The 14,324-nt window shown below is 42.2% G+C and overlaps 1 protein-coding gene across 2 annotated transcripts in view; it reads left to right on the forward strand.

Annotated features, from left to right (window-relative positions):
• The window catches only part of DUSP12 (dual specificity phosphatase 12), a 116,443-nt gene that overhangs the window by 73,102 nt on the left and 29,017 nt on the right, over positions 1–14,324 (forward strand). For both annotated transcript variants that reach the window (XM_083156667.1, XM_083156668.1), the window contains exon 6: positions 726–903. In XM_083156667.1, coding sequence (XP_083012793.1) covers positions 726–903 — 178 coding nt within the window. The remainder of the gene's footprint in view (positions 1–725; positions 904–14,324) is intronic.

The raw sequence follows: 14,324 nt of genomic DNA on the forward strand, positions 1-14,324 counted from the left end.
TTTGTGATTGTCACTGTATATGTTTTTATGTTTGTTGATGTTTATGTGTAGGTCTATCTTTTTTTGTATCTGAATTAAAAGTTAAGTTTTAATTAAGACTAACAAAGTTGTGCACCCCCAAAAAAGAGTACTTTTCGTTTTCTCTCCAATAGTACTAATAATCTTCACTCTATGGGGAGCACCTCCACACTTGAGATATATATATATACTAAGGTACTGGCTGGTGTTTTTTCCAATTCCCCCTGTTTGCGACTTTGACTAGATTACCATTTAAATAAACAAGAGAAGTGCGAAATTAATATCATTCGCAATTCCTGAACTATCAAATGGGTTTTGCAGGCTGGTCATTTGCGAGTGAGACGGGCTGATTGAGGCTGGCGCTGACATCATAGAACCTCACTTAACTCTTGGGCATGCCTACATTTTTTCAGACACTGCTTGAAACCAGCATCTGTCGATCCCCAAACACAGGCTTCCTGTTAGTCAACCTCTGGCCAAATTCCACTTGCAATCCGTAGGCAATTTCTGTACACAAGTGCAGTCATTCGGTAATCACTCGATCTGCGAATTTTGCAGATCAGTGATCAACTCTGAATCTGGCCTATAATGTCAATTTTTTTTAATTAAAACATCCAAAAAGGCTGTAACTCAAAGTAGCAATAATCATTGTAATTGTCCTTTTATTTATTTATTTTCTTTAACAATCTGTCTCTTATTATTTAAAGGCGTTCCCTGTTCAGGGAAGGAAGTATCTTAAATCACGCCTTAGGAGCTGGACCTGCAGCTTTTGTTAATAAAAGACTGATGCCGGTACAACAGTTAGACTCTACAAAGTGCACCTCTTTCTTTGTGGAGCCAGTGCAGTGGATGGAGAAAGCTCTGTTGGGAGTGTTGGATGGACAGGTAAAGCTGAAATATTATAGGCTTCTAGATTTTCTTTAGCAGCAGGAGTGACATTGAAATAAAAAATATATTGCATATTTTTCTTTTAATATTATTTTGTTATAACAATAGCCAAAAATGCTGCAGTCACACCAAACAGCCCCTTTTGGCACACCAGGTCACATGAGAATCTTCTAATGTTGGTTTTCTTTTTTTCTTATTTATGTATTTATCTATTTTTTGATTAAAATGTATGAGATTAAATTGACGTGAGTAGAAAAAGAATATAGTTTTCCTACAGGACCTACCTCGGGTGCTTGTCTAGTTGTTTTGTTAATAGCTGTTGTTTGAAAGTGGGGAGTAGTCCACTACCAAAAAGCATAGACAAAACAAAAAGCTCTAGATAATTATAAACAAGTGAATCAATGTGAATGCTATTTTAATAAGCATTTGTAAAACATAAAAATCACCATTTTAAATTGTCATTTGTTAACCCCTTCCCGACATTTGACGTACATTTACGTCATGGCCGGGATGTACTTCCCGACACATGGCATAAATGTACGTCATGACTTTAAACTGTCACTGCGTCTCGAGACGCAGTGACAGAGGGACGATGTCTGCTGTCCCTGACAGCAGACATGTCCCTGCATGCCCAGGGGGGGCTGCGATGTCGCCCCCCCGTCGGCGATCGCTGTGATTGGCTGTTCAGTGTGAACAGCCAATTACAGCGTTTTCCTGTGTTACCAGCGAATCAGACGCTCGGTAACACAGGTGTCAATCACCGCCGGGCGTCAGGGGGCATGAGGGGGTCATCGGTGACGATGACACCTCACCCCACCCTCACCCCACCTGCCCCCAAGGCTGTGATTGGTCCGTGGGACCCACGGACCAATCACAGCCAAGACGCGACATTTAAACTAACGGTGACTGCGCTGCAGACGCCATTCCGGTCTGGAGTAGCGTGCAGAGCGGTCACCGTGCCTATCTGCCGTGATACTGACCTGATCCTTGCTAATACTTACCTGATCCTTGCAAATACCTTACCTGATCACTTGATCACTGCTTGTAGCGTGCTGGACGCTTCCTGGATCTGACTTCCTGAGACTTCCTGCTGCTGCTGCAGTGTGATAGAGAGATAGAGAGAGAGAGATAGAGAGAGATAGAGAGATAGTGACAGAGAGAGCTATATTTTGTGTCTGCTACCCCCCCTTTTTGGGGGTGCAGGGGTTTTTTATATATAAATAACTGTCGCTGCTGCTGCAGTGTCATAGTGATAGATAGTGATAGATAGTGAGAGATAGTGATAGATAGTGAGAGATAGAGAGATTTGTGTCTGCTACCCCCCCTTTTTGGGGGTGCAGGTTTTTTTTTTTATATATATAACTGTCAGTGCTGCTGCTGCAGTGTCATAGTGATAGATAGTGATAGATAGTGAGAGATAGAGAGATAGAGAGAGATAGTGACAGAGAGTGATAGAGAGTGTATATTTTGTGTCTGCTACCCCCCCTTTTTGGGGGTGCAGGTTTTTTTTTATACATATAACTGTCAGTGCTGCTGCTGCAGTGTGATAGATAGTGATAGATAGTGATAGATAGTGAGAGATAGAGAGAGATAGTGACAGAGAGTGATAGAGAGTGTATATTTTGTGTCTGCTACCCCCGCCTTTTGTGCTGATCACCATATCTGAGGTGATCAGCAACTTTTTGGGGGCGCAGAGGTTTTTTTTTTTATATATACCTGTCAGTTGCTGCCAGTTGCACCAAAGGTTGTGCACCTGCTGCCCCTCACTGGTAATCAGTGTCGCATCACTGATCACCTTTTTTTTTTTTTTGTGGGTGCTGTGTGGTCTTTTTTTAATTTTTTTTTTACACACACTGTGATTTTGTGGGTGTCCTGTGGCCACTGTGCGCTGATCAGTGACGTACATCACTGATCAGCTTTTTCGGCACAGGGTTGATCTATTTTTTTTTTTTTTTGATCAAATTCCTGTTGCCTTTGAGCGCTGTTCAGTGACAGACGTTACTGACCAACATCTGTGCTCAATTTTTGGCGCAGGACCTTTTTTTTTTTTAACCCCTTCAATTTTTTTTTTTAACCCCTTCAATTTTTTTTTTGGGTATAAAGTATTTTTTTTTTCTGCACTACATACACATTACACACTACATTCCCCCCAGGTTGAAATAAAGTTTGTACCCCCCCCTACACTATACACGTGTTGAAACATTTCACTACCAGTAACACAAAAATAAAAATGGCATCCCAAATGTCCTCCCAAATGTCCTCCCAAATGTCCTCCCAGTCATCCAGGAGAATGTATTCAGTGGAGGAGGCATATGCCATGCTTGCCTCTGACTCTGACACAGCCAGTGATGCAAGCGGGGAATTTGAAGGATTCGTCTTAAGCTCCTCTTCCTCCTCTGGTGATGAGGGACCCCCTCAAAGACGCCCCCGTAGAGCAGCTGAGACCCCCCCCCAACAATTGATCTCGTATGGACCCCACCACCAGACAATTTTGAGCCCCAGGTTCCTGAGTTTTTGGCCATGCCAGGAATCCAATTTGATTCCACAGGTCTCAGAGAAATTGACTTTTTCAAATTATTTTTCTCTGATGATTTTATAAATTTAATGGTGGACCAAACTAATTTATATGCCCAGCAGTTTATTGCTCAAAACCCCACGTCATCATTTGCTAGGTGGACCCCTGTAGATGCAGTAGAGATGATGACGTTTTGGGGTCTGGTGTTTCATATGGGCATAGTAAAAAAGCCAGAAATTAGGCAATATTGGAGTACAGATGTTCTGTACAGTACTCCATTTTACCGTATGGCCATGCCCCGGACTCGATTTGAGACAATTCTTAAATTTATACATTACACCGATAATGCACAGTGCCCACCCAGAGATGATCCCACCTTTGACCGGCTATTCAAAGTCAGGCCGGTCATTGATCATTTCAGTGCCAAATTTGAAGAGGTGTACATCCCTGAAAAATGTATTTGTATCGACGAGTCCCTTATACATTTTAAAGGAAGGGTTAAATTCCGCCAGTACCTTCCCAGTAAGAGGGCAAGGTATGGCATAAAAATGTATAAACTGTGTGAAAGCACCTCAGGGTACACCCACAGGTTTAGGGTTTATGAAGGGAAGGATTCAAGAATTGAACCGCCAGAATGCCCCCCCTCCCTCGTAGGTGTTAGTGGGAAAATTGTCTGGGATTTAGTGCACCCCTTCCTGGATAAAGGTTATCACCTCTATGTGGATAACTTTTACACTAGCATCCCCCTGTTTAAGGCCCTTGGTTCAAGAGGTACAGCAGCTTGCGGTACTGTGCGCAAGAACCAAAGAGGCCTCCCAAAAACGCACATTGCCCAAGTAATGAGAAGGGGTGAAAGCAGGGGAATATGCAACGAAAATATGTTGTTGGTCAAATATAAGGACAAGAGGGATGTCCTTATACTGACAACAATTCACGGAGACAGTACCACCTCCGTCCCTGTACGAGGTACCAGTACCCACACCTCAAAACCTAATTGTATCCTGGATTACAATAGGTACATGGGCGGAGTGGATCTTTCAGATCAGGTACTGAAGCCGTACAGTGCCCTGCGGAAAACAAAAATCTGGTACAAGAAGGTGGCCGTGTATATCATCCAGATGGCACTGTATAACGCTTACGTGCTATTCCGTTCTACCGGCCAGAGGGGGACATTTATGCACTTTCAAGAGGAAGTCATAAAGGGCCTAATATTTGGGAACCAGCAGGCAGAGGGCCCCAGTACTTCTAGTACTGGCCCCCGTATTGTACCAGGGCAGCATTTTCCTGATGAAATCCCCTCCACTGGAAAAAAGGGCAGGACACAAAAAAGGTGCAAAGTTTGCTATAAAAAGGGAATAAGAAAGCAAACTATTTTCCAGTGTGACACTTGCCCCGACAAACCCGGCCTATGTATAAAGGAGTGTTTTAAAATATACCACACATCTATGGAATATTAGGTTCATAATTTCACCGTGCTTCGGGGGTCTTGCTAATGCCACATAGCACCCACCATTCATTCCACCAGAATCTGAGCCGCAAAATCCAAAAATCACTCCTTCCCTTCTGAGTCCTGCCATGCACCCAACTGGTATTTTTTGGTCACATGTGAGGCATTGCCGTACTTGGGAGATATTGGGGCACAGATTTTGGGGTGCTTTTTCTCCTTCATTCCTTGTGAAAATGAAAAATTTTGAGCCAGAACTGCATTTTTGTGTAAAAAAATGTAATTTTTCATGTTCACTGCCCACTTGTATCAAAATTGGTGAAACCCCTGGGGGTTTGAAATGTACACTATACCCCTAGATGAATTCCCTGAGGGGTGTAGTTTGCAAAATGGGGTCACTTGTGGGGGGGTTCCACTGTATTGGTGCTTTGGGGGTCTTGCTAATGCGACATAGCACCCACCATCATTCCACCAGAATTTGTGCTGCAAACTCCAAATATCACTCCTTCCCTTCTGAGTCCTGCCACTTTTTGGTCACACATGAGGCATTGCCGTACTCGGGAGAAATTGGGGCACAGATTTTGGGGTGCTTTGTCTCCTTCATTCCTTCTGAAAATGAAAAATTTTGAGCCAGAACTGCATTTTTGTGTAAAAAAATGTAATTTTTCATTTTCACTGCCCACTTGTATCAAAATTGGTGAAACCCCTGGGGGTTTGAAATGTACACTATACCCCTAGATGAATTCCCTGAGGGGTGTACTTCGCAAAATGGGGTGACTTGTGGGGGGGTTCCACTGTATTGGTGCAACATAGCACCCACCATTCATTCCACCAAAATCTGTGCTGCAAAATCCAAAAATCACTCCTTCCCTTCTGAGTCCTGCCATGCACCCAACTGGTATTTTTTGTTCACATGTGAGGCATTGCCGTACTCGGGAGAAATTGGGGCACAGATTTTGGGGTGCTTTTTCTCCTTCATACCTTCTGAAAATGAAAAATTTTGAGCCAGAACTGCATTTTTGTGTAAAAAAATGTAATTTTTCATGTTCACTGCCCACTTGTATCAAAATTGGTGAAACCCCTGGGGGTTTGAAATGTACACTATACCCCTAGATGAATTCCCTGAGGGGTGTAGTTTGCAAAATGGGGTCACTTGTGGGGGGGTTCCACTGTATTGGTGCTTTGGGGGTCTTGCTAATGCGACATAGCACCCACCAAAATTCCACCAGAATCTGAGCTGCAAAATCCAAAAATCACTCCTTCCCTTCTGAGTCCTGCCATGCACCCAACTGGTATTTTTTGGTCACATGTGAGGCATTGCCGTACTCGGGAGAAATTGGGGCACAGATTTTGGGGTGCTTTTTCTCCTTCATACCTTCTGAAAATGAAAAATTTTGAGCCAGAACTGCATTTTTGTGTAAAAAAATGTAATTTTTCATGTTCACTGCCCACTTGTATCAAAATTGGTGAAACCCCTGGGGGTTTGAAATGTACACTATACCCCTAGATGAATTCCCTGAGGGGTGTAGTTTGCAAAATGGGGTCACTTGTGGGGGGGTTCCACTGTATTGGTGCTTTGGGGGTCTTGCTAATGCGACATAGCACCCACCAAAATTCCACCAGAATCTGAGCTGCAAAATCCAAAAATCACTCCTTCCCTTCTGAGTCCTGCCATGCACCCAACTGGTATTTTTTGGTCACATGTGAGGCATTGCCGTACTCGGGAGAAATTGGGGCACAGATTTTGGGGTGCTTTTTCTCCTTCATACCTTCTGAAAATGAAAAATTTTGAGCCAGAACTGCATTTTTGTGTAAAAAAATGTAATTTTTCATGTTCACTGCCCACTTGTATCAAAATTGGTGAAACCCCTGGGGGTTTGAAATGTACACTATACCCCTAGATGAATTCCCTGAGGGGTGTAGTTTGCAAAATGGGGTCACTTGTGGGGGGGTTCCACTGTATTGGTGCTTTGGGGGTCTTGCTAATGCGACATAGCACCCACCAAAATTCCACCAGAATCTGAGCTGCAAAATCCAAAAATCACTCCTTCCCTTCTGAGTCCTGCCATGCACCCAACTGGTATTTTTTGGTCACATGTGAGGCATTGCCGTACTCGGGAGAAATTGGGGCACAGATTTTGGGGTGCTTTTTCTCCTTCATACCTTCTGAAAATGAAAAATTTTGAGCCAGAACTGCATTTTTGTGTAAAAAAATTTAATTTTTCATGTTCACTGCCCACTTGTATCAAAATTGGTGAAACCCCTGGGGGTTTGAAATGTACACTATACCCCTAGATGAATTCCCTGAGGGGTGTAGTTTGCAAAATGGGGTCACTTGTGGGGGGGTTCCACTGTATTGGTGCTTTGGGGGTCTTGCTAATGCGACATAGCACCCACCAAAATTCCACCAGAATCTGAGCTGCAAAATCCAAAAATCACTCCTTCCCTTCTGAGTCCTGCCATGCACCCAACTGGTATTTTTTGGTCACATGTGAGGCATTGCCGTACTCGGGAGAAATTGGGGCACAGATTTTGGGGTGCTTTTTCTCCTTCATACCTTCTGAAAATGAAAAATTTTGAGCCAGAACTGTATTTTTGTGTAAAAAAATGTAATTTTTCATTTTCACTGCCCACTTGTATCAAAATTGGTGAAACCCCTGGGGGTTTGAAATGTACACTATACCCCTAGATGAATTCCCTGAGGGGTGTACTTTGCAAAATGGGGTGACTTGTGGGGGGGTTCCACTGTATTGGTGCAACATAGCACCCACCATTCATTCCACCAAAATCTGTGCTGCAAAATCCAAAAATCACTCCTTCCCTTCTGAGTCCTGCCATGCACCCAACTGGTATTGTTTGTTCACATGTGAGGCATTGCCGTACTCGGGAGAAATTGGGGCACAGATTTTGGGGTGCTTATTCTCCTTCATACCTTGTGAAAATGAAAAATTTTGAGCCAGAACTGCATTTTTGTGTAAAAAAATGTAATTTTTCATTTTCACTGCCCACTTGTATCAAAATTGGTGAAACCCCTGGGGGTTTGAAATGTACACTATACCCCTAGATGAATTCCCTGAGGGGTGTAGTTTGCAAAATGGGGTCACTTGTGGGGGGGTTCCACTGTATTGGTGCTTGGGGGGTCTTGCTAATGCGACATAGCACCCACCAAAATTCCACCAGAATCTGAGCTGCAAAATCCAAAAATCACTCCTTCCCTTCTGAGTCCTGCCATGCACCCAACTGGTATTTTTTGGTCACATGTGAGGCATTGCGGTACTCGGGAGAAATTGGGGCACAGATTTTGGGGTGCTTTGTCTCCTTCATTCCTTGTGAAAATGAAAAATTTTGAGCCAGAACTGCATTTTTGTGTAAAAAATGTAATTTTTCATTTTCACTGCCCAGTTGTACCACAATTGGTGAAACCCCTGGGGGTTTGAAATGTACACTATACCCCTAGATGAATTCCCTGAGGGGTGTAGTTTGCAAAATGGGGTAACTTGTGGGGGGGTTCCTAAATTTTAGCATCTTATGGTGCCTAGAAACCTACATGGTGCCTAAAAAATAATCTCATAAAAAGGAGGCTCCAAAATCAAGTAGGTGCTCCTTCTATTATGAAGCCTGTGGTTTGGTCAACGTGCACACTAGGGCCACATATAGGATATTTTTGAAAACAAAAGAATTGGGGGAATCAATTTTTAGTCACATTTCTCTAGTAAAATGTACTGTGTTCCTTAGAAAAATGTATTAAAATTGCAAATCTGCAAAAAAAATGAAATTTTGAAATTTCACCTACACTTTGTTTTAATTCCTGTGAAACACCTAAAGGGTTAACAAACTTCCAAAATGCTGTTTTGAATACTGTGAGGGGTGCAGTTTTTGAAATGGCATCATTTATGGGGGTGTCTCACATACAAGTCCCTCAAAGTCATATCAGAACTGAACTGGTCCCTAAAAAAATCAGTGTTTGAAATTTTCTTGAAAATTTGAGAATTTGCTATTCATATTGTAAGCCTCCTAGTGTCCAAAAAAATTAAAAGGAAGTTGAAATAATGATGGCAACATAAAGTAGACATATGGTCTATGTTAGTTATTAACTATTTTGAGTGGTATGATTATTTGTCTCACAAGCAGAAAATTTAACATTTTGCAAATCGCTAAATTTTCCATTTTTTCACGACATTTTGGTATTTTTCACAAAAAAACACAGACTGTATCGACCCAAATTTACCACTAATTTGAAGTACAATGTGTCACGAAAAAACAATCTCAAAATCACTGGGATAAGTAAAAGCAAAAAAAAGTTATCCCCACTTAAGTGAGACATGTCAGATTTGAAAAAAATGGCTCTGTCAGGAACGCAAAAACTAGCTCTGTCAGGAAGGGGTTAATCATTAATATCACATTGATTGTGAACCCACAGCAGGAGCTTCATGTAATGTTAGCTAGCTGTATAATACTTGCCAGTTCCTATTCTATCTGGACAGGAGCCCACATTTAATTTATATCACCTATCAAACGGCGATATGCGCTACATCATAAATTAATTGTTTCCCAATAGGTAACCGCTAGAGGTGGATTAAGATGTTTGAATAATCTTCAGGCCAATGGTCCTCTCTAGTTGCACTGTGTTATCCAAATAGTTAAATGTGCATTTGAAAAGCGCTACGGAATATGCTGCGCTATATAAGAAACTGTAAATAAATAAATAATGTCCATATAAGGCGTTAATATCCAAGTAGGCTGCAGGAGTAAAAGTCCACATGTTGGTACAAACACAGCAAGTCCTTGTGTGTGGGAAACTGGATATATTTGAAGCTTTTCGCTGCTAGGTGCTTGCAGCTTTTTCAAACAAATTAAATTTTAATTTCGTGAATTTTATGATTTCAAATTTATTAAAATAGCATTTACAATCATTCACATGTTAGTGAAATAGTGTTTTCTTTGTTTTGTTTAAATTGACATGAGACTTGTATATTTGTGTACAACTGAGTCTCTGAATCTGCACACAATGTTCTACAATGTAGCAGCCACAGCTTTTTATCAATATAAGTCCAGCTCTGTTTACAGATTGTCACACACAATCAGGACGGTCTATCCATGCATCACAATTGCATTACAACCACTATGTATTTTAGGCAACACACCAGACGTCAGCAAAGTTGCAGAGGACCTGGCGACTCACACCAAGCAGACAAAAAGGAATAAATTCCTTTTGGAAGGAATTGCGCTAGGGAGGGTGAGAGCAGCTTGATGTTAATAGGCAGAAGAATAGTGAGGTTTTTACAAGCGCTAAGGAAAGGGTGGTGGGTGGGTACCGTAGATCTAGAATGGAGAAAATAGATAGAGTACTAGTGCAGAAGCAGGTAAATAATAGTAGCAATGAGAGTAAAAAAAATAAAATAAATAAAAAATAAAAAAATTCACGCGACCAAATTGCTGTTTACACTCCTTATTGGAGTTGTGGAAGCTGTCCAGTAGTATGGAGAGAGCTAGGCTGGCTACCCTGCACTAAGTGTGTACTGCCGCAAGACTCAGACTGAGTACCTTTCCGGCGGGACTCCAGAGTTTTTTTTTTTTTTTTACCCTGCACTAAGTGTGTACTGCCGCAAGACGCAGGCTGAGTACCTTTCCGGCTGGACTCCGGAGTTTTTTTTCTTTTTTTTTTTAGATGCTTGGTGCGGCAGGACTCACACCAAGCATCTAGCACTGCGTGACTTATGGGCCCTACACATGGAGAGATATGTGCCATTCATAATGGGAGGGTCAGGCCCCCCCCAAAACAAACATATATACAACGGTGATATAGTGTGTGTGCCCCCCCCCCCAAACATATAAACGTTGGTGATATAGAAGGGGAAAAAAACAGACGGGTCCTCTGCGATAATAATAATCAATTTTATTTATCATCAAATGTCCACATAGAATATGAACAGTTAACAAAATCCAAATGTAAAACAATATAGCATAAACAAGCTGTACTTTCCAACCAAAATGCCTGTTGGAAGAAACTCTCTCTAAAACAACTAGTCTTGCACAAAATGGAGCGATATCTCCTATTTGATGGTAATAAGGAGAACAGCTCTCCACTAGGATGCGAGGGATCTCTCAAAATATTGACAGGAATATTCAAATCGTGTGGCTTGACATGAGAAACACTTGGTAATAATAAAAACATACAATTTATTAAACACAATAAATTATATACCATGAATAAAATAAATAATGGAACAACCTCCCGTGGGTATAGAATAAAGTAACAAATATAAATGATGATATGCACATTAATCAGATGTTATAAAAATACTAGCAGCATATAAAGGTTCACAGATCATTATTGTGAGGAATGATCATTAGCAGGTAATTTGTTGAATTTAAAAGTGCACACTATATGCTCATTTGGTGTATCATAGTCAGTACCTGAGTATGGCCACAAATTTGCAAGTGTACTAATATATATGAGTCCTGGTCCAAGCTGTTTATGGCGGTGGTCTGCTGCTCCCCACGCTAGTGAATGCTTGCATAGCTAGCCTAGCGGGGTGCTGCTGACCACAGTGTGTCACTCTGTGCTTCAGGAGAGTATGGCCAGTTGCTGCTGTATGTTGGTTCATCCACTCCTCGATCTAAAATGGTTAAACCCTTACCTGTACCTGAAAAAGTAAAAAATGGAGTCATTAAGATCCACATATTCCCATATAGAAGGGACATCATCTATTGAAATTCACTGTAGGGCACTGGCACTTTCAGTTCCAAGCTCTGCCTTTTAGCCTATCGAAAGCACTAAGAGGCTTCATAAAGGTCATGGCATACCTGTAAAAAATGCAACTATGATGGAACATAATTTTGTTCTTTATATCAACATATAAATACAATTATGCAGATGCCAAAAGGATCATAAACAAAAAATCACCTGTTTGCTTATACTGCACAAGTTGTCATACTGCACATTTGACCTGATGAAAAGACTTTGGTCTTAAAACGTCGTCTTGGAAAATTAATCTTTGTACCATTATGCACTAAAAACAGTTTTTTCCCCCGAAAAAGTTCAGTGAGTGCCGCCTGTTTATCTCACTTTGTGCTGCTGCAGTACAAGTGGAGGCTAGTGTGTATATCTATCTATCTATAGTATATAATGACAAGCAAGGATCTCAGGAGACTCAGATGAAGACTTTGTTTATTTTGAACAGCAGGTCACAGCATCTCGGGTCAATCCGTAAGCAATCGTTATTACAGCATACTGGCAATCTCAGCATCACAGACTTTTGCAAAGGCTCCAGTGGTCCCTACAATAGCCCACACACCCCCAGCCTATCGCTTGGGTGGCTAATCCATCATCAAGAGCAAGGTGACTCTGCCCTGGAAACCCTTATATCAGAAAATCCCAGGTACAAGCTCTGCCTCGCCCACCTCTTGTGTCATCCACCCGGGTACACAGCCCTCCACGACTTCCCAGAGGTCACCCACCTCGCCTTCTTTCCTCCTTCCCTAGCTTCACCATAGGGTTGCTTGGAGGTTCAAGACCTACAAACCTCCTGGTAAGGGCATCGGCATTGAGGAGCTGTTTCCCCAGATGATGCCTCACCTCGAACTTAAATGGCTGCAAGGCCAAAAACCAATGAGTCACGCGATCATTCACCTCATTATTTGTATGCATCCATTGTAAGGGTGCATGGTGTGTGACCAACAAAAATTCTCGTCCCAGTAAATAATACCTCAAGGACTCATCTGCCCACTTCATGGCTAAGCACTCCTGCTCTACAGATGAGTACTTGCACTCTCTGGGCAATAATTTACAGCTAAGGTAGAGGATGGGCTTCTCTCCATCTACCACTTAGGAAAGGACTACTCCTAATCCTGTGCCAGAGGCATCCATCTGAAACACAAATAGTTTTTTAAAGTCAGGAGCTTGCAAGACAGACTAAGTACAAAAAGCTCATCTTAAATCCTGCCAATCAGTTTTCACTGGTCTGGACCATGTTATCTTGTCTGGGAACTGGTTTTTAAGACATTCGGTTAGTGGAGCCGCTCTAGTGTCGAAATCTCGAATGAACCTGCGTTCAAATGTCCTAAGTTGTGACTTACATTTAGGTTTAGACCAGGTAAGGACTGCTTCCACCTTATTAGGCTTAGGTTTAACCTGACCCCTGCCAACAATGTACCCCAAATACTTGGCTTCGACCATAACAATGGCACATTTTTCAGGGTTTGGCGGTAAACCTGTGTGCCCGTAAAAACTGTAGAATGGCTTTTACCTTTTGATAGGTGTTACTCCCAGTCAGAGCTGAACATAAAAATGTTGTCTAAATATACAGCTGCATATTCCCTGTGGGGCCACAGCAACTTATACATAACTCTCTGGAAGGTTGCTGGGGCACCATGTAAACCAAATGGGAGCACTTTATACTGGAATAAGCCCTCAGGGGTAGAGAAGGCTGTTTTTGCCTTAGCAGCTTCTGTTAACGGAATCTGCCAATAACATTTTGTCAAATCAAGTGTGGTGAGATACTGACTATTGGCTACATTTTCTACCAACTCATCAACCCGGGGCATAGGGTAGGAATCAAACCGGGACACTTGATTTCGTTTACGGAAGTAATTGCAGAACCTTAAAGCACCTGAAGGCTTAGGTACTAAAAAAATTGGATTATTCTACTAACTGGAAACCCTAGGTGTAACATCTCTTCCACCGCCTGGTTTACCGCTGCCCACTTTGCTTCAGGTATGCAATAATGGCCTTTGTTAAATGACCACCCTTGGTGGAGTCCCAACATCATGTTGGATGATCTGTGTCTTTCCTGGAATGGCAGGTAACCTATCTTGGTAACTTCACCAAGTTCACCACATCCCATTTCTGTTCAGAAGTAAGCGTGACTTCAATGGGTACCTGGTATTCTGGAACCTTTTTAGCTACCAAACAGGGCTGACTGGCAGTTTTCTTCCAGGGTTTTAACAGGTTCACATGGTAGATTTGTACCTCCCTCCGTCTACCCTCCTGTTGGACTCTGTAATTGACAGTTTTCACTGCCTCTATGATCTCATAAGGGCCCCGCCATTGTGCATGCCTCTTGTTTTCTGTGGTGGGTACCAGCACTAACACTTTGTCTCCCGGGTTAAAGGACTGGTTGACTGAGGTAACAACCTATTTTTGTTATGACGTTGTTTGGCCCTTTCCTTGTGTTCTTTCAAGAGTGGCGCAGTCTGCTTTAGACGGCCATATAACTGGGCCACAAATTGAATGACTTTGGGTTCCCGGCACGGTTGTTCTTCCCACCCTTATTTCAAAAGATTCAGGATCCCTCTGGGCTGTCTCCCATAGGGGAGCTCAAAGGGACTGAACCCTGTAGAGGATTGACCTCTATGACCGCAAACATCAAGTAAGTTAGGAGTAGATCCCAACCTCTTTTTTTTCTTGGGACACTGCTCTCTCTTTATCATTTGCTTAAGGCTTTGATTAAACCTTTC

The sequence above is a fragment of the Crinia signifera genome, chromosome 8, assembly GCF_055691185.1.
Source record: "Crinia signifera chromosome 8, ASM5569118v1, whole genome shotgun sequence".
Taxonomy (NCBI): Eukaryota; Metazoa; Chordata; class Amphibia; order Anura; family Myobatrachidae; genus Crinia; species Crinia signifera.